Source organism: Natrix helvetica, assembly GCF_964273705.1.
Source record: "Natrix helvetica genome assembly, chromosome: 7".
NCBI lineage: Eukaryota > Metazoa > Chordata > Lepidosauria > Squamata > Natricidae > Natrix > Natrix helvetica.
The window spans coordinates 40,169,833-40,188,361 of NC_138558.1; the positions used below are offsets into that span (position 1 = coordinate 40,169,833).

An 18,529-nucleotide genomic window follows, 5' to 3' on the forward strand; every position below is an offset into this window, starting at 1 on the left:
CATAAATTGTCTTAATACTGAGTATTTTCTTCAGAGAAGATCTGACAAACACATTTTTGCCTGCTTAAATTATTGATTAATATTATTACTACCTTAAATTCATAAGATACCTGATCATTCTGCTGTCAGAGGGAAGTAAAATTGTGGAATATCAGAACATTCCACAACTCCAGAATGTAGGGAACATATATACATGCACATGTAGAACATATAAAAGTGAATAAATATATGAGAACATTCCACATGGAGGAGGAGGAGGAACAGAAGATTATTATAAATGTATTTTTCACCCTTCAGTCCCTTGGGCCTTGTAGCTTAAACAAGGTGTTATTAGGGAAGTGCAAAAGGGATGCAGTGAAAATTACATCCCTTTTTAAGCAAGCACATATTCTGTATCTCCATGTTACACAGCATAGTGTTTATGTCTTTTTACTTTGCACCATCATCTTGATGAAAATCTCCCACTTTTTTTCGTCTGTATTAGTCACTTGGCAGTCAAAGGATATGCCTGACTTTTAATGTTGTCACAGTACAATTTGAAATGACTGCATTGTGTTATGTGGTTAGATCATATTTTCATGCACTAGCTGCATAATTATAAATTTCATGCCAAAGAAGAGAGTGAAAACAGAATAATAAACAAAAGATAGATTATTAGTAGAAAATTAGCCCAATATATAATGCTAAGATTTTACAATTTTGCAATACTTTCACAGAAATGAATCTTAATACCAAAAGAGATCCAGTCTTAATTTAGCTGTAAATACTGTATGTAATAGTAATAGTAGTAGTATAATAGTAGTAGCATAGCATTTGTAGTATTTCATGGTTGGTTTGGAAAAATAATCTAATTTGTCATATTACTGTTGTTTTTTCCCCCTTCTTCTTCATAGAACAACAAGCCTCCTCAGCCACCAGCCTATATTTTTATGATTGATGTGTCATACAATAACATAAAAAGTGGTCTTGTTAAACTGATTTGTGAAGAACTAAAAACTGTACTGAACAGACTTCCAAAGTAAGAAAAAAGTATAATAAATATTCAGCAAAACTAGTTATATATTTAATTTAGAAACAACTAAGGGGCAACGGTCTTGATCAATGGATGGATTATCTGTTTGCTTTCCTTCTGCTTTCATTTCTGTAATGATGCATAATGATGCACATCATGTTGTCATCTTCAATCCCCTATCCTCAGTTTCAAGAAGATATTTAATGTAATAAAAAAGACCAAAACTGCCATATGTTTATAATTTGTTTGGATTCTGCCCCTTCTTCTCGCTCTCTTTCTTAAGCCAATTTAAGAGGATGAAGTTCACCTTTGCCAAACTCCAAAATCAAAGCAGAGTTCCACCTGAATGTAGCTTGGGTGGGAAGCTAACAGTAAAGTCCAGGTCTAAAAGCAAATAATTTCCATATTATCAGCAAGAAAGCTGCATGGCACTCCCCATTAAGCCACCAGGGTTTTGAGTCTGAATTAAGGAGATTCTACTCCTATTTTGTCAGTAGGAGCATTGTTTAGAAGGTAGTAAGATAAGTGGGTTGAAGTAAGAAGTGCCTTGGGATTATTATAACAACGATCCAGAATAGTTCCTAGAGGTATTAGTGTTTATCTCTTTGGTATCCAACAGGCTACTTATCCAATCTAACTTGGTTTTTTAAAGGTAGTTTTAATTAAAACAAAATAATTAAAAATACTTTTGAGGTATACATGATTTATATAGTTACCCTTAGAAAACAAAAACATTGGGTGTCTGTAACCCAATGCTTACTTTAAAAGACAGTCAGTGTTCTTCATAGTTGATTTATTCTTTCTAACTCAGACCCAGATTCTACCTCATACTGTATATCCAGAAATTGATTCATTGAAAGATTCTATGCATATGTGTGGATGTAGTCTTTTATCTAATATGTGCAGATAAAATCCAAGTGTTTGTGTAAGATGAATAAAGGGGTAAAAAATTTCCTGCAACTGTATTTGCTAAAACTATTTCTCTTCAAGAGAGGAGCAAGACGTTTCGACAATTCGGGTTGGATTTGTCACTTACAATAAAATCCTTCACTTCTTCAATGTAAAAAGTACTCTTGCACAACCTCAAATGATGGTAGTCACTGACGTCAGTGAAGTCTTCGTACCTTTGTTGGATGGCTTCCTTGTCAACTTCCAAGAATCACAATCTGTTATAAACAAGTAAGCAAATATTTATACATTTTTCTCATATTAATATCGATGCAGGGATTCTATTTGTAAAAAAAAAAAAGCCCCGTGCACTAATTTTGAAAACCGATAATGGGGGAAATGGATGTTCATAATTTCCTGGCCTTCATAAACACTTTAATTGAAAATAAGTCCCATGATAGACAAGCTGCATTTTTATTATGGGGGTTACAGTTTAAGAGCACCAGAGCTGGAGAATGACTGTTTCTTCTGTCTACTCCAGTCTTTTGAACAACCAGCTTTTTTTTTCTTCCTTTCTCTAGCTTGCTGGACCAGATTCCTGAGATGTTTGGAGATACTAATGAGAGTGAGACAGTCTTTGCTCCTGTGATTCAAGCAGGCATGGAAGCACTCAAGGTTAGATTCCTGTTCACCATAGAGCCTCACTAAGCTAAGAAAAGCTGTCCTTGAAAAATATTAATCACTATAAAACTTACTGCTGTTTTCTGTCAGTAGAATTTTGTACTATACCTGGGTGCTGCTTCATACATGCTATTTTTCCTAATAGAAGCTAAAAAGTAGATATAGGTAAATATTTAAAATTTATTTGAAAATTTTAAAATCTCATTTGAGTTGAGCAGAGCATCCGCCGATAGACTACTGGGCTTCCTTGTGCAGTTGGTTGGCCGCTATGAAAACAGACTACTGGACTTAATAGGATTGAGGTCCAGTCCAACGGCACTACTGATGTTCTTATAATTCCCACACAAAATCTATAAAATATTCCATCCAGCATTCTCTTCAGTTATATTCCACTTTATCTCATCACTTTTTTAAAAAATGCCATTTATATGCAGGAAGTCTCTTGTTTAGCTCTCTTCACCCATTTTCAAAACATGCTTATATACATAAGCAAATTAAAAGCAAATTCCATACACTGAATACATCATAACTTCAAAGGGGACCCATCTGGAATGGTGCATATATGTATATATTTATCATGAAAGTGATATCAGTGGCTCAGCAGACTTCTAGTCTCTCGATTTATTTTCTTTTGTTGTTTTGCTCATAATGCCAACTGTGAACAAATTCAGTAACACATGCTTTGCTGCATAAATCAAATGATCCAGCATTTTTGTATTTTACCATCTTCCCAGGAAGAGGAAATTGATGTTTGAATAATAATAATAAAGTCTGTTTGAAAAGATGTGGTGGTGGAATGAAAAATTACAATTTAAACTGCTTATAAAAATACTAAGTAAGAGATAGGCTTCCTCTTATAAAAAATTATTGAAACTCGTGTGTGGGTGGACAAAGTAATGATCTGTGTATACAAACATACACAATAATCATACTTCTTCTGTGACAAATGCAGAATTGAATCTAACAAATATGAGAAGTCTTGCAGAAGGATGCAAATTTAACTGCTTTCTTTCCAATATATGATCATATATATATTTCATGATAGCTCTTTTTCTTTTGTTTTTCTGATGTGAAATATTTTATTACTTTATAATTTATACATTTTCATGCTTTATACTAGGGAACATTTGTGGTTCACTATTTCAGTGTGAATGATTTGGGTGCTAATTTGTCTTAAATATGGTGAAACGATTATGAAAACTTAGTATTTTTAATGCTAACTTCACTTGTTTCCCAATAATTATTTGGTATGCAATTTACTTATGAAGGATAGCCAATGAACCATGTACTTTGAAAGATTGCATTCACACTCAGTAGAATGTAATTATGATTTAGGCCAAAATATATCATACATTATTTGGATTTTTCATATTTAAACAATATTTCAGTCCTTGATAAGATTCAGTGGACATTTATATTTAAATAAAAACAGATTTCCTTTAAGTATAAGCTTCGTCATTGCTCGGTAAATAACATGAAAGAACCAAGTAAACCCCAATAATCAGTGATGGATAGTATATATCTATTACGTATTCCAGGTACTTTAGGAAAATATCTCTGAAGTAAAATAAATGTTGTGATTTATTTTGCTTCTTTATTTAATCCAAGTGTGGCAATCTGTAGAGAGAGTCAGAGTTAACATTGGTGAAGGAACTCAAGAGCTATTATGGTAACTGATAAAAGAGACTATATAAGAAATCTTAGCCCCGGGAAAGTAAGAAGCATAGAAACTAGTTTAAAGTCTGTAATTCTGAGTAGTATATGAGAAGACAGGATGGGAAAGCTTTCAAGAAGATTCTGTTTATTACATTTACAACAATAGAGCCCCATTAACTCTTGTCAATTTTCTTCCCTGACTTGGCTTGTACAGGCACCCATAAAGCTTTGGTGCAGCTGAATAAACTTTGTTATTATAGTGATGTACTTCAGCTAATTTCATTATAAAGATGTTTAAACTTGTACATCCACTCTAACAGTTTTAAGATAAGCACATATTGTTTTTCCAGACTCAAGTAAACCCTGTGTTCTATACTGAATCAATAAAGGAAAATATTTGCAGCACAGGGTTGAAATGAGGGACCTTTGGGGCCTCTCTGAGCTTGGTTGACGTTTCATTACTCAAACTAGGTAACATCTTCAGTACATTCTAAGGCATTCAAGTTTAACTGAGTTAAATTTTGCACCTGGACAGTCTCGGCTTTCCTGGTGTGCCTGTTAATACACAGACACATGTATCTACACACAGATGCACACAGAGAGAAAGTTTTAACTGCATTCATAACCCAGATACTGCTATAGTGATTTTTTGTGTGAATACTATATCTTTTCTCGGTTCTCTTTTCCATTCCTTTCCTTTCTTTCTTTTTTTCTTGTGGTAGTAGAGGTGAAGTTTTAGGGTATCAAATGAAGTTCAAACTATAAACGAATGGACTATTTAGTTTATAAAGTCGCTGAGAGTTTATACTGGAATAACAAAACTGTATAAGGCTCTATCACAGAAGTTTATATCTGCAGGAGAATAAAGGTCATTTTTGGTGTTTTTTTTTTCTTTCTATTTTTGTTACAGGCAGCAGAGTGCGCTGGAAAACTGTTTATCTTCCACTCTTCATTGCCAACTGCAGAGGCACCAGGGAAGCTGAAGAACAGAGATGATAGGAAATTGGTCAATACAGAGAAAGAGAAGGTATTCGTTAAAAAAGGAATTATTCTACAACTTGCTGTATAAAAGAGTAATGTTTCTGCATTTCATTTTTACCAAGTTTACAGAAATCATACAAATAGAATTTAGCATAATATAGTCAGTTTAATTCTCAGTATAGCAGAGACGGTTGCAATCAAGATGCTTTCATTATTGAATTCTGACTCAATAGCAATGCCACAAAGTCCAAGGGAAGCTTGCAAGGTATGGAATTCATCCAGTTAGCAATGGTAACAAACTGTGAAAATAGCTCTAGATAAATGTTGCATTGTAGTAGTTAGGTAGTAGTCATGAATATAAAGCTTAACAACTGTGATATGAATTAGTAAGCTTTGGTAAGCAAAGACTACTTATTCCCATTAATGAACATATTTGTGTGCAAAGTACATAATTTTTTTCTTAATACATTTATATATTTGATTCGTATCTGAAATAGATGGTATATTCTTGTCAAGGAAACCTGCAACTGCCTTTTTGGTTAATGCTTGTTAAAATTGTTTAGCTCTTAAAACTATATTTTAATTTCATGTATATTTTTGTTCGCCTCCTTATTTTTTGCAACATCTTGTTCTTTTGTTTGCTGCTTACTTAAAATGCTTAATTATTTTATATTCTTCTATATTCTCCAGACGCTGTTTCAGGCCCAGACAAATATTTATGAGGCCTTGGCCAAAGACTGTGTTGCTAGCGGTTGCTGTGTAAATCTGTTTCTTTTCCCAAACCAGTATGCAGATATTGCTTCCATGGGCTTTGTGACTTTTCATACTGGAGGAACATTGTACAAGTACAATAATTTTCAGGTAACTGACAAAAGCTTCTTTTTTTTTTCTTTCAGTAGTTTGCAACCTGAGGTCTGTAGATTACTCAGATGATATTGTAGCTGGAGCCAGTCATCCCATTGGCATATGCAGCAAAAGAAACTCCTGGAACATTATTTTACCAAGAGTATAACTTTAACGATAGACTCATACAGACAAAGAAAAAGCGAAGCTAGCTCTTGAGATTTTCGTGTGAAAAACAGCATAATTAATTGCCCCTTTTCCCCATTTGGGCCACCCATTGCCCATTGCCCACCAATCCAACACATTTTTTTTTTATTTTGGGAAAACAGTCTGCACCTTCAGTAGGTTCCCATTGCATGGCCTTGAAGTATCAGAAGCTTCTCAGGCTGCCAACAGGTCACATAAATTCCCCACCTCCCTCCCAACTGCCAATGCATTCCAAGCATTTTCCTCCCTTTGATTTTCTTGTCAGGTTGCAAGTAGAGTTGCGTTAGAAGTCAGCCTTGACCCATCTGGTTTATGTAACAGCTGCAAAAAAAAGTAAAACATGTAAGTGGCCAAAAATTGATTCTTTCTTGCAATCTCATTAGATTTTTGCCAGGTTTTCAAGATTCCAATGCATTTTAACTGTATGTATGTATGTATACAGGTGAAACTCGAAAAATTAGAATATCGTGCAAAAGTTCATTTATTTCAGTAAATGCAACTTAAATGGTGAAACTAATAAATGAGATGGACTCATTACATGCAAAGCAAGATAGTTCGAACCGTGATTTGTCATAATTGTGATGATTGTGGCTTACAGCTCATGAAAACCCCAAATCCACAATCTCAGAAAATTAGAATATTACATGCAATCAATAAAACAAGGATTTCACATAGAACAATATCGGACCTCTGAAAAGTATAAGCATGCATATGTATTCAGTACTTGGTTTGGGCCCCTTTTGCAGTAATTACTGCCTCAATGCGGCGTGGCATGGAAGCTATCAGCCTGTGGCTCTGCTGAGGTGTTATGGAAGACCAGGATGCTTCAATAGCGGCCTTCAGCTCTTCTGCATTGTTCGGTCTCATGTCTCTTATCTTTCTCTTGGCAATGCCCCATAGATTGTCTATGGGGTTCAGGTCATCTGAGTTTGCTGGCCAATCAAGCACAGTAATCCCATGGTCATTGAACCAGGTTTTGGTGCTTTTGGCAGTGTGGGCAAGTGCCAAGTCCTGCTGGAAAATGAAGTCAGCATCCCCATAAACCTCATCTGCACAAGAAAGCATGAAGTGCTCCAAAATCTCCTGGTAGACGGCGGCGTTGACCCTGGAGTTAATGAAACACGGTGGGCCAACACCAGCAGATGACATGGCTCCCCAAATCAACACAGGCTGTGGAAACTTCACACTGGACTTCAAGCATCTTGCAGTGTATGCCTCTCCATTCTTCCTCCATACTCTGGGTCCTTGGTTTCCAAATGAGATGCAAAAGTTGCTCTCATCAGAAAAGAGGACTTTGGACCACTGAGCAACAGACCAGGTCTGTTTTTCTTTAGCCCAGGTGAGACGCTTCTGACGTTTGTTGTTCAGGACCAGCTTGACAAGAGGAATACAACATTTGTGGCCCATGTCCAGGATCCGTCTGTGTGAGGTGGCTCTTGATGCACTGACTCCAGCCTCAGTCCTCTCCTTGTGAAAGTCCCCAACACTTTTGAATGACCTTTTCCTGACAATCCTCTCCAGGCTGTGGTCATCCCTGCTGCTTGTGCAGCTTTTTCTTCCACACTTTTCCCTTCCACATAACTTTCTATTAATGTGCTTTGGTACAGCACTTTGGGAACATCCAACTTCTTTTGCAATCACCTTTTGAGGCTTTCCCTCCTTATGGAGGGTGTCAATGATGATTTTCTGCACAACTGTCAGGTCACCAGTCTTTCCCATGATTATGATTCCTACTGAACCAGACTGAGAGACCATTTAAAGGCTCAGGAACCCTTTGCAGGTGTTATGGCTTAATTAGCTGATTAGAGTGGGACACTTTGAGCCTAGAATATTGCACCTTTTCACAATATTCTAATTTTCTGAGATTGTGGATTTGGGGTTTTCATGAGCTGTAAACCATAATCATCACAATTATGACAAATCACGGCTTGAACTATCTTGCTTTGCATGCAATGAGTCTATCTCATATATTAGTTTCGCCTTTTAAGGTGCATTACTGAAATTAATGAACTTTTGCACGATATTCTAATTTTTCGAGTTTCACCTGTATATGTATGGAGGATAGTATGTACGGTATGTATTAAAAAGAAAAGCATACTGAGTCCTTTGGGAGAAGGGCGGCATATAAATCCAATGAAAACAAATAAACAAACAAGCATACATAGTAGATAAAAAAATCATAAACACTATTGTGTCAACTGACGACAATTTGCCAGCAGCAACCTTATATGGTAGTCCCAGTGATCTATACATAAGAAATCAGTTTCTAATTTTGTTTAATGTATGAATTCTCTGTTCAAGATTGCAGGTTATGCAACTTCCACCTTCAATAGGCACAGAAATAGGCTGGGGATGTCCTAAAATCCTTCTTAAAATATTGTTCTGGAAAGCTTTCCACTGGATAATAGCCTTCATATCCTACTCCCAATCTCAGCCCACCCACTTTGTCCTGAGTTTTTTTTAACTTCAGGGGATAAATTCCATCCAGTTAACTGAACTAAATTAATTAACTTCGTGTAGATTAAACACAGATTCCAGTATGGTAATATTCAAAGTATATTGTAGCACCTGGGCTATCTAAAAAAAACTATAATAATTCTAGCATCAGGACATTAATTTGAAAAGGCAAGCACTGGAAAATCTCATGATAAGACCTCTGAAAATGTGATGCAGTAATTAAGGTGTTGAACAAGGACCAAAGAGATAAAGGTCCAGATTCCTCTGCAGACAGAGGATTAGAGTTGAGTATTTGACAGGACATAGTCACTGCCCAAACTATTTCCCAATGTTGTGTGGAAAAATATGAGAAATCTCGAGCAATTATAGGAACAAATAAAGAAGAATGCAATACATATTTCTATAAGTAATGAGTCAATGTTTTGTCTTGCAGCCTTCTATACAACTGGAACTACATTTTAAATCTGATTTTCTTCTCCATTCCAAATAGGATAAAGAAATATATGGATTATGTCCCCTCTCTGTTTATTAGTGCTAGATTCCTACAGGAACCACTTATGTTTAGTGGCATTTCTGTCCTTTTCCTGACGTTAAATAATTATAAATCACACTGTTCTTTTTGCATTCCTATACGTTTCTTAGGCTTATGATGACAATAATCTTGTAAGATTATGAAAAAATCACAATTATTTTATTAAAGGGAATATAATATGTAACAAATGTCTAAATAAAGTACATGCTTACTCTAATGTTGGCTTGCTTTTAAAATGATAAAAATGTTTTTCAAATATCTGTTATTTTCATCAATCTATTTTAAAAGTATAGGTTTTCTTTATTAATATTGTATTTTTTTTCTATGTATAACAAGCAGTTTGGTTTTTCTCTTAATCTGCATGACCATGTGAGAATGTGAAAAGCCTGCAAGTATTAACTAAATAAATTCTTATTTAGGAGTGATTTAGTACTATTAATTCCTAACATTTTACACTCTATCCTGAAACAATTTACGATATGTTGCGCTGCTGCCATCCAGTGGTAGTCATGATTTAGTCAAGTTTTTCCCAATCTCTTTTTTGTTCAGATACAGTCTGACAGCCATCAATTTCTCAATGACCTGAGAAAGGATATAGAAAAAAAAGTGGGTTTTGATGCTATTATGAGAGTCCGAACTAGCACAGGTAATAATGATTACTATAAAGGTTTTTATTTGCTTGTTTTACATGATTTAAGAGATAGTCTTAATATGTCTTTTTTTTTTCCTGGAACAAAATGGGAATCAGTAAACCTCGATGTAAAATCTGTCAAATCTTTCCAAATGCATACTGGATTTGGCTTGGTTTTTAGATGATAAACCACCCAAGTTTCTTCCTGAAACATTCAATTACATAGCACAGAATAAATCCATCATTGTTGGCATAATTATAGTGAATGATTTGAAAAAAATGTCATGATCATCAGTCTTAATTTCAAGCACATTTTTCTTTTTGAAAGTAAAGTTCCAGATTGCTGCTTCTGACTTTTTGCTGGTTTCAGGTTAATGTTTCTTACGAGAGTAAGGTGACTGTAGTATTTATTTTTTAACAAATCAACTTCATTAAAGAGGATAGAGACTGGTACTAAGAATGGCACTGGGTGGGTGAGTAGGGGAATGTGTCCTTTGAAGCTATCAGCTATCTTACCCATTACAAAAATGATGCTGGTTGCTTTTATTAACGGTACAACTTACTCTTTTTCTAATGCTGACTTAGGTTTTAGAGCAACAGACTTCCTGGGAGCTATTTACATGAACAATACCACAGATGTTGAACTGGCAGCAATAGATTGTGACAAAGCTGTGACTGTGGAGTTCAAGCATGACGATAAATTGAGTGAAGAGGGAGGGGCTTTAATCCAGGTAAGAAGGTCCTAGGTCACATGCCTCTTTGATATCTTTCTGGATGACCATTACTATACATCGGTATGCATAATTGGTACGTACAGGCAGTATTGCGCAACCTGTGCTACCATATGACTTCCCTAACGTATGAGCAGTGATTTACCTCAGGGCAAATTCCATCATTCTGGCGACCTTTACTGTAATTGACATATGCCAAATGCAGCATTGGAATTTTTATCATTGTGTGTTGCTGATCACAGTTAACACAACTAGCTGTTTTGTTCATGCAGCACTCTTCTGTTTTCCTGGTAGGTCCCTCATTTGTTATAGTTATGGTTTATAGCAGGGGTGTCCAAACTTGGGAACTTTAAGACTTGTGGACTTCAACACCCAGAATTCCCCAGCCAGCCATGCTGGCTGGGGAATTCTGGGAGTTGAAGTTCACAAGTCTTAAAGTTCCCAAGTTTGGACACCCCTGGTTTATAGCCTTTTTGATTTTAAAAGTGATGAAGGTATCCTTTACTTTAAGATATAGGTAAACTGTAAACCTTCATTTGCAGTGAAGACTTATTTGTCAAGACTGCTGCATTCCTTTCTTTCCTGCTGGTTATAAGCAATTTCTAAAGTTATTCCAACATTTTGCTACTATTATAGTTATTCACATGCCTTGAAATATCAGAAATCCTGGGTGGTAAACAGTGATTCTTGGCAAAGAAAGCCCCATTCCTTAGTACACTATGCCCTTATTTCAAGCTCCAACATACCAAAGGCCTTTTTTTCAGAATAAAGGACAGAATCAGGTACACTAAATGAAAGAGAAAGTCAAGAAAAATCTATAATAATTTTTAAAGAGACATTTAATTTTCTAAGTCTGAGAAAACTATTACATGGCAAAAAAAAATATCAATGAACCAATATTGCAATCCATAGGCTTTAGTTGTACAATTTTAAGTATAAAGTACATGTGAATAAGAAAATAGTGAAGTCCCTGGCATGTCAAATTGTAGGAGTAGAGAGGACCTCTGTGAAGTACCTTAGAAGTTAGTTTAAGCCAGTGCTTCTCAAATAGTGGGGCGGGCCCTCCAGGGGGGGTGCGAGGCTCCGTAAAGGGGGGCTCAGCTCAAATTATTTTATATATTTTTGTTTTGCAGGTTAAAGTTTTTTTTAATATTGTGTTCCTTTAAATCCTGTGCTCCTTTAAATCTTTTCTGCTACAGTTAATAAAGCTATTCTTTGTTGTAAATTGATCCACATTTCTTTCTTTTTTTATTCTCTTATACGTTAATAAGGATACAGTGTTATGCAGAGGTGTACTTATAACAATTTTATAGACAAATGATACTATTTACAGTCGCGCGGGGGGCGCGAAATGCTTTCTTCTTCCTAGGGGGGGCATGACAGAAAATAATTGAGAAGCACTGGTTTAAGCAATGCTGCCTTAAAATGGTCCTTGCTCCTACTCATTATAATGTGTTATTACATTTTGGTTCATATGGACTCGTATCCAAAAGAAAAGATTAAAACTCTACCTGAATTTTTCTACTTGTAATATTTCACATCTTACTCTGTTACAGTGCCAGACTAGGTTGCTTTTAGCCCTGTGTGTGCCATTTAAAGTTGCAATGGTGAGATAGGTGGCTGCATAAATAAATAAATATAATAAATAAATAAATAAATAACACCTTTTGAGTCAATGTCCCAAATTACTATCTTAAAAAAAAGTTGAAATACTTTAGTAGGTAATGCAAGTGACTTAACCATTTTAAGTTATCTATCATCTTGACTTTGTCATTGCAGTGCGCAGTTCTTTATACATCCATGACTGGTCAAAGAAGACTGCGCGTTCATAACATTGCACTGAGTTGTAGTTCCCAGTTGGCTGATATCTACAAGAGCTGTGAGACTGATGCACTAGTAAATTTCTTTGCAAAATCAGGTCAGCTTATAATATGTGATTTGGGAGTGGGGAGGGAGGCTGGAAAGTGATGGTGGACATTTAAAATATGATAAAACACATGGCATTAAAAATCAGAAATAATCAATTCCTGTCTCATATATATATGTGTGTGTGTGTGTGTGTGTGTATACACATACACACACCCACACACACACCATATTTTTCAGAGTATAAGATGCACCTTTTTTCCTCAAAAAAAAGGGCTGAAAATCTGGATGTGTCTTATACACTGAATATAGCATTTTTTGCCTCCCGAAGCCCCGCCCCTGTACCAAAATGGCCATGCATACCCTTATGGAGGCTTTCAGAGAGCTCCTGGAGGCTATGGAGGGCAGAAATGAGCAAAGAACAACCCGTTGTTTGCCCCCCAGCCCCCAGCAGCACTCTATAAGCCTCCATAAGGCTATGCATGCAATTTTTTTGACAAAAAGGGGCCCGTTTTCACAAAAGGCCAGTTTTTCCTTGTTTTTGCTCCCCCAGCCCACAGGAGCACTCTGCAAACCCCCACAAGGCTATTCATGCCTTTAAAAAAAATGGGCCTCTTTTTGCAAAAAAAACCAGGCTGTTTTGGGAGGTTTGCAGAGTGCAAAAACTTTTTTTCCTTTTGGAAAGCTCTTTAACTGATTGATGAGAATTACATTGATCAAGTGCTGTGCCAGCAGAAACAAAGTCTTAGGTGCTGCAGATTGTCAGCGATTTCCTTCTCCAGCACATGGATAAATACACCTGGAAACATCTACCTACCTACCTACTCTCTCTCTCTCCCTACCACCGACTATATTTGTCTCTCTTTCTCTCTATCCCTCTATCTACCTACCTACCTACCAGTGGTGGGTTGCAGGAGGTACGCCCCAGTATGGGCGTACCGAAGCCTGACCGGAGCACCAGATACTGTTCCAGTACGGTGCTCTGGAGGGCCCACCCGCCCACCCGAGCTCCTTACCTGTCTTTTAAGGCTTCCACGCTTCCGCGACGCTCCTTGGAGCAGCTGGAGCATCACAGAGGCTTGCGTAGGTGCTAAGATGCATGCACGCACTGTGCTTATGTGTGCACGCGCTGCACGCATCCATGTGGACACCACCGGGCCGGTTCCAACCGTATCCAGAACCCACCACTGTTACCTACCTACCTACTCTCTCTCTCTCTCTCCCTACCTACCTACTGTATTTTTCTCTCTATTTCTCTCTCTCTATCCCTCTACCTACCTACCTCTACCTACCAACCTACCTGCTCTCTCTTTCTTTCTCCCTACCTATCTACTGTATTTCTCTCTCTCTCTCTCTCTTTCTATTTCTCTCTCTCTATCCCTCTACCTACCTACCTACTTAGACTCACTCTCTCTCTCTCCCCCAGCTACCTACTGTATTTCTTTCTCTCTCTCTCTCTCTCTCTCTCCCTCTCTCCCTTTATCTATATACCTACCTAACTACTCTCTCTTTCCCTACCTACCTACTGTATTTCTCTCTCTTTCTCTCTCTCTCTATCCCTCTATCTACCTACCTATTTTTTTAAAAAAATGCCTCTTCAAAACCTTGGTGCGCCTTATGCTCTGAAAAATACGGTATATGAAATTGGTATAAGACAGTGATGTAAATTGGCAATAGTTGCTGGATGCTTTTAATATATCTAATTTAAGTTCCTGGATAAGTCACAAATTCATACTTCAGACTTTCTGTGTATTATAGTAATATTAATAGAGCACTATTGTTAAGTCACTATGATAGCACTGGAACAAGAGTAAAGGCCATTTTTTGTTGTGGCTGACCATGAGTGCAAGGTGAACAATTTTCACACAGTTTATAATTTAAACCTAATATACAAAGTTTTATACTCTGTTTAGAAAGAATAGATTAGATGAAACTTTTTAAAATATCTGAAGTCTGTTTTTTTTTCTTCTGTGAAAAGATAATAGTGGTTAACGTAACGTATTTTATCACTTCTTTATATAATGATAGCTTATAAAGCCATTCTCAGCCAGCCCTTAAAGACTGTTCGTGAGATCCTGGTGAATCAAACAGCTCGCATGTTGGCATGTTACAGAAAGAACTGTGCTAGTCCATCTTCAGTGAGCCAGGTATGTTATATTTCCAACTATAGAAGTTTTGTTTGAGCATTATTTGGGTATTATTTTAACATGTAAGCAAAAATGTGTGATATCAAGTTCAGAAATATTGCATCTCCATAGGGTTTAATATGCAATTTTTATTTTTCCCCTTATGTAGACTAGGTGCTTGTGAGCCTTCTGCCACACTCCCTATAGTTAAATCAGTTTAGAGACCTCAAGCCGATATGCTGCAGAATCCTATTATAGAATATAAAACTCTATTTCAAGAATCTGGTGCTACATTTTCAGAATGATGCTGTCAAGTCTTATCTCAGCAAATGAAGAGGCTGTTGAGGTCTGGATGGGGGGAAATGGGCTCAGGCTTAACTCTAGCAAGACCAAATATTCAGTGGTGGGTTCCTACCGGTTTGGCTGAACCGGTAGTCGTTTGGCGGTCTGGGTCGCTGGGACTGGCGGCGACCCAAGCCTGACACGCCCCCAAAACGGTTTTCCAAACAATTTTTATTGTACTGCACATGTGCATACAGCGCACCCATGAGTGAACCGGCAGTAGTGCTGCAAGTATTAGCAGATCCTTGGATCTCTTAATTGTGGGATTTTCAGTTTTGTTTTTTTTCAATTCAAAGAACAAAATGTTTAGAATCTGTCAAGATTGTAAGATTTTGTGCTTTGTTTACTCCAAATGTTAACTGATTTACAGTTAGCATGTTTTCTTATGCTGATTTTTTAATAAGCTTACAAAGACATAAATTGCAATCTGAAATAAACATCCTTTCGTGCTTACATTTTCACTTGATTATTTTTGTGGCCAGGACTGTAAATTATGCAATATAAACCACAATACAAAAATAGCACTTGCCTAAAACCTAATTATTCAGTGAAGAATCACTGCAAAGAATTCACGCTAAAGCTTTATTTTCCAGCGGTAGCTAGCACCTTTTATGGTCAGAATTTGCCCAGGCTGACTGTGAGGAAAGATCTAAATGTTGTATTTATCATTCCTGTATGTGCTACACACAATTGTGCTGCATTTTCATTGGATTTTGTAGCAACTGCTTGCTTAAAATCTTGGCCTTCAACAGTCTTGGCATCTCTGTATGTGCAGGATAAGAAAATCTCTAAATGTCATTGTGCTATAAATACTGCAATACATTTTTAACTACATGTAATTTAGTATATAAATCTCAGAACAATTTTTGCTTTGTATGGTATATGGTTAACAGAATGTTCTTTCATAAAAGAAAAATATTTTATTGTCCTATAACTGAACTGCAATTTTGAGCTCATACTTTTGTATTTTTTTTAAAAAGTACAACTTTTGAAAATTAGAAAGACTTTGTTCAGGTTCAAATCACTTGATAAATTTTGTAATTACCAAGATCTGATCATAAGAGCAGTTATGATTGGGCAGGCTAGATTAAATCCTTAATCATGTGATTCCTGATGTGTAATGTATGTATATGGTACCAAAAAGCAGATTTCACCATTATATTATAGGTATAAAATGAGAATGTTTAGGCAGAGAGAACAAAATCAAAAATTGAATATATTCTCAGAGGTTTTCATATTTGTTTTATTTTAATTATTTAATAAACTTTTTCTCATAACACTAATTTATGGATTGAAATATAAATCGAGTTGTGACATTTGAAGAAAGGAAATTAAACTTCCATTTGTTTATAGAAATCTGTCAGACAAAAGCAGTTGATTGTGGAACTAATAAGATGCACATTCTGCTGGAGAAAACTACATGAATACATGAATATACAAGATATTTTAGCTGATGCCTTTTCTTCTTTTTCAGCTTATTCTTCCTGATTCAATGAAAGTACTTCCTGTCTACATAAATAGCCTTCTGAAAAGCTGTGTGCTGTTGGGCAGATCAGAGATTCCCACGGATGAAAGAACTTTTCATAGACAGCTGGTCATGTCAATGGATGTTGCTAGCACCCAACTTTTATTCTACCCACAGCTTTTGCCAATTGTAAGTGTTTTGCTATCAGCAGATATTGGGCAATGTCACAGGGCAATTGCTGCGACATGGAGAATATGGTAGGCTAGGGCACAAGGCTACCTCTAACGTAGTCTTGTGAATGCTAGTCAGTCCATCTGGTCTGAATTAGTGGTTCTAGCATTATAATTCCTTCAGCCCCCAGGGATTGTAAAAAGCCAAGATAAATATGATAGTGTCATGGCACCGATGAAGCACAGTTCATGTTGCCCAACCACACTTTCCTCTAGATTAACTAGTACCTATTGCCAATAGGCAAGTAGTTGGTGACCTTCCCACTCCCTACCAGTGACAAAAACAGACAGACAATAGTAAGTTGTGTAATATTGTTCAGTACTGTTGAGTAGCTTTTCCAATTTGTACACTTGCATAAACCTGAAAGTGATAATGGCAGATTTTCATCCAAAAATAAATTATTTTGCAAAATTTGTTAATCTTACGAATATTGCGCACATGCTTGCGCACGCGCGCACACACACACACACACACACACGCACTCAGAAAATGTTAAATATAAATTTAGAACGGTATCTATAAAGAGTTAATAAAGATACCTTTATTTTCCCATAATTTCCCCATATCTTATGTTGATCTTAATCTATTTATCTGAGTGTAGTCTGTGGGCTACTGCTGACCTGCTCAACCCTCAACCCTCCTTTGGTTGCGTCTCATTGCTCTGTGTCTTAATATCTTTCCTACATACTAGTACAAGATTGCCTATTCCAAAACTAATCACAGTATTAATTATGTGGTTTTTATGTGTACATGTGGCTTCAGGTTGCTGGCAACTATCTGGACAAGTCCATACAATGTAATTGGTATGCCATTGCCTGCTTCCTAGGGCTGAGAGATAGTAAGTGGCCTAAAGGCATCCAGCCAGCTCTGTGTACAAGGCAGGATTGGAACTCATGGTTTCCCACTTTTGATCCTCATGCTTTAAATCGCTACATCGAATTTACTCTCGTAGTTGTTCAGATTTTTTTTAATGCAATGAATCTAAGAAGTTAAATTTTATCTCTCAGCATTCCATGGATGTAAGTAAAGACACAATTCCTCATGCTGTTCGCTGCTCAGAAGAACGTCTCTGTGAAGGAGGAGTATTCCTATTGGCAAATTCTCTACATACGTTTCTATGGCTTGGAGTCAGTGCCCCACCAGATCTTATACAAGGGATATTTAATGTGCCTTCCTTTGCACATGTCAACACTGAGGCTGTGAGTATAGTCTTGAGAAAGAGAGTCGAATGCTTATTTTTTAATATGTACTTCCAAACTATGATGCAAGGGCCAGATGACATGATATGAACAATGCAGCCTCGAATCACTGCCCCTTTATAAAGGTGAGACTCCAGATGTATAGAAACAGGCACAGAAAAAGTGGGTAGGTTTCTATACCTAAGTTATTTCACAATTCTATTGATTTCCCAAAACAATGCCTCTACTACCTTCTCCCCGAAACCAGTCCGAATTGCAAAGATGCAATATGCCAGGACTGATTAATGTGTAGGCAGGTTTTCAGAATGAAGCACACAAATTACAGTCCTGAAAGTAATGTGAATTGGATGTGTATCATTCCATTTTTTTAAAAGTTTTATAGAATCACAAGGGTTGGAAGGGACCTCGAAGGTTGCCTAGTTCTATCACCTGCTTATTAAGAGCTGCTGAAACATTCTAGACATATAGCTAGTATTCAACCTCTGAATATTCCAGCAAAGGAAAAGGGGGGGGGGCGTGTGGAGAGGGTTTCCTCTTTTAAATTCTTGGGAGTGCTCATTGGTCAAGACCTCACCTGGGAAAACAACACATCCCTGGTGGTTAGTAAGGCTCAACAGAGACTTCATTTCCTTAGAGTCCTGCAGAAAAATCAGGTGGAACAACGGTTAATGACTTCTTTCT

The 18,529-nt window shown here is 36.7% G+C and overlaps 1 protein-coding gene across 2 annotated transcripts in view; it reads left to right on the top strand.

The window, feature by feature from the left end:
• SEC24D (SEC24 homolog D, COPII coat complex component) overlaps positions 1 to 18,529 on the top strand; it is a 62,813-nt gene that overhangs the window by 42,560 nt on the left and 1,724 nt on the right. For both annotated transcript variants that reach the window (XM_081959568.1, XM_081959569.1), the window contains exons 11-21: positions 894 to 1,018; positions 2,003 to 2,191; positions 2,482 to 2,575; positions 5,148 to 5,264; positions 5,909 to 6,079; positions 9,807 to 9,903; positions 10,474 to 10,619; positions 12,399 to 12,537; positions 14,514 to 14,632; positions 16,428 to 16,607; positions 17,657 to 17,848. In XM_081959568.1, the coding sequence (XP_081815694.1) occupies positions 894 to 1,018; positions 2,003 to 2,191; positions 2,482 to 2,575; positions 5,148 to 5,264; positions 5,909 to 6,079; positions 9,807 to 9,903; positions 10,474 to 10,619; positions 12,399 to 12,537; positions 14,514 to 14,632; positions 16,428 to 16,607; positions 17,657 to 17,848 (1,569 nt within the window). The remainder of the gene's footprint in view (positions 1 to 893; positions 1,019 to 2,002; positions 2,192 to 2,481; positions 2,576 to 5,147; positions 5,265 to 5,908; positions 6,080 to 9,806; positions 9,904 to 10,473; positions 10,620 to 12,398; positions 12,538 to 14,513; positions 14,633 to 16,427; positions 16,608 to 17,656; positions 17,849 to 18,529) is intronic.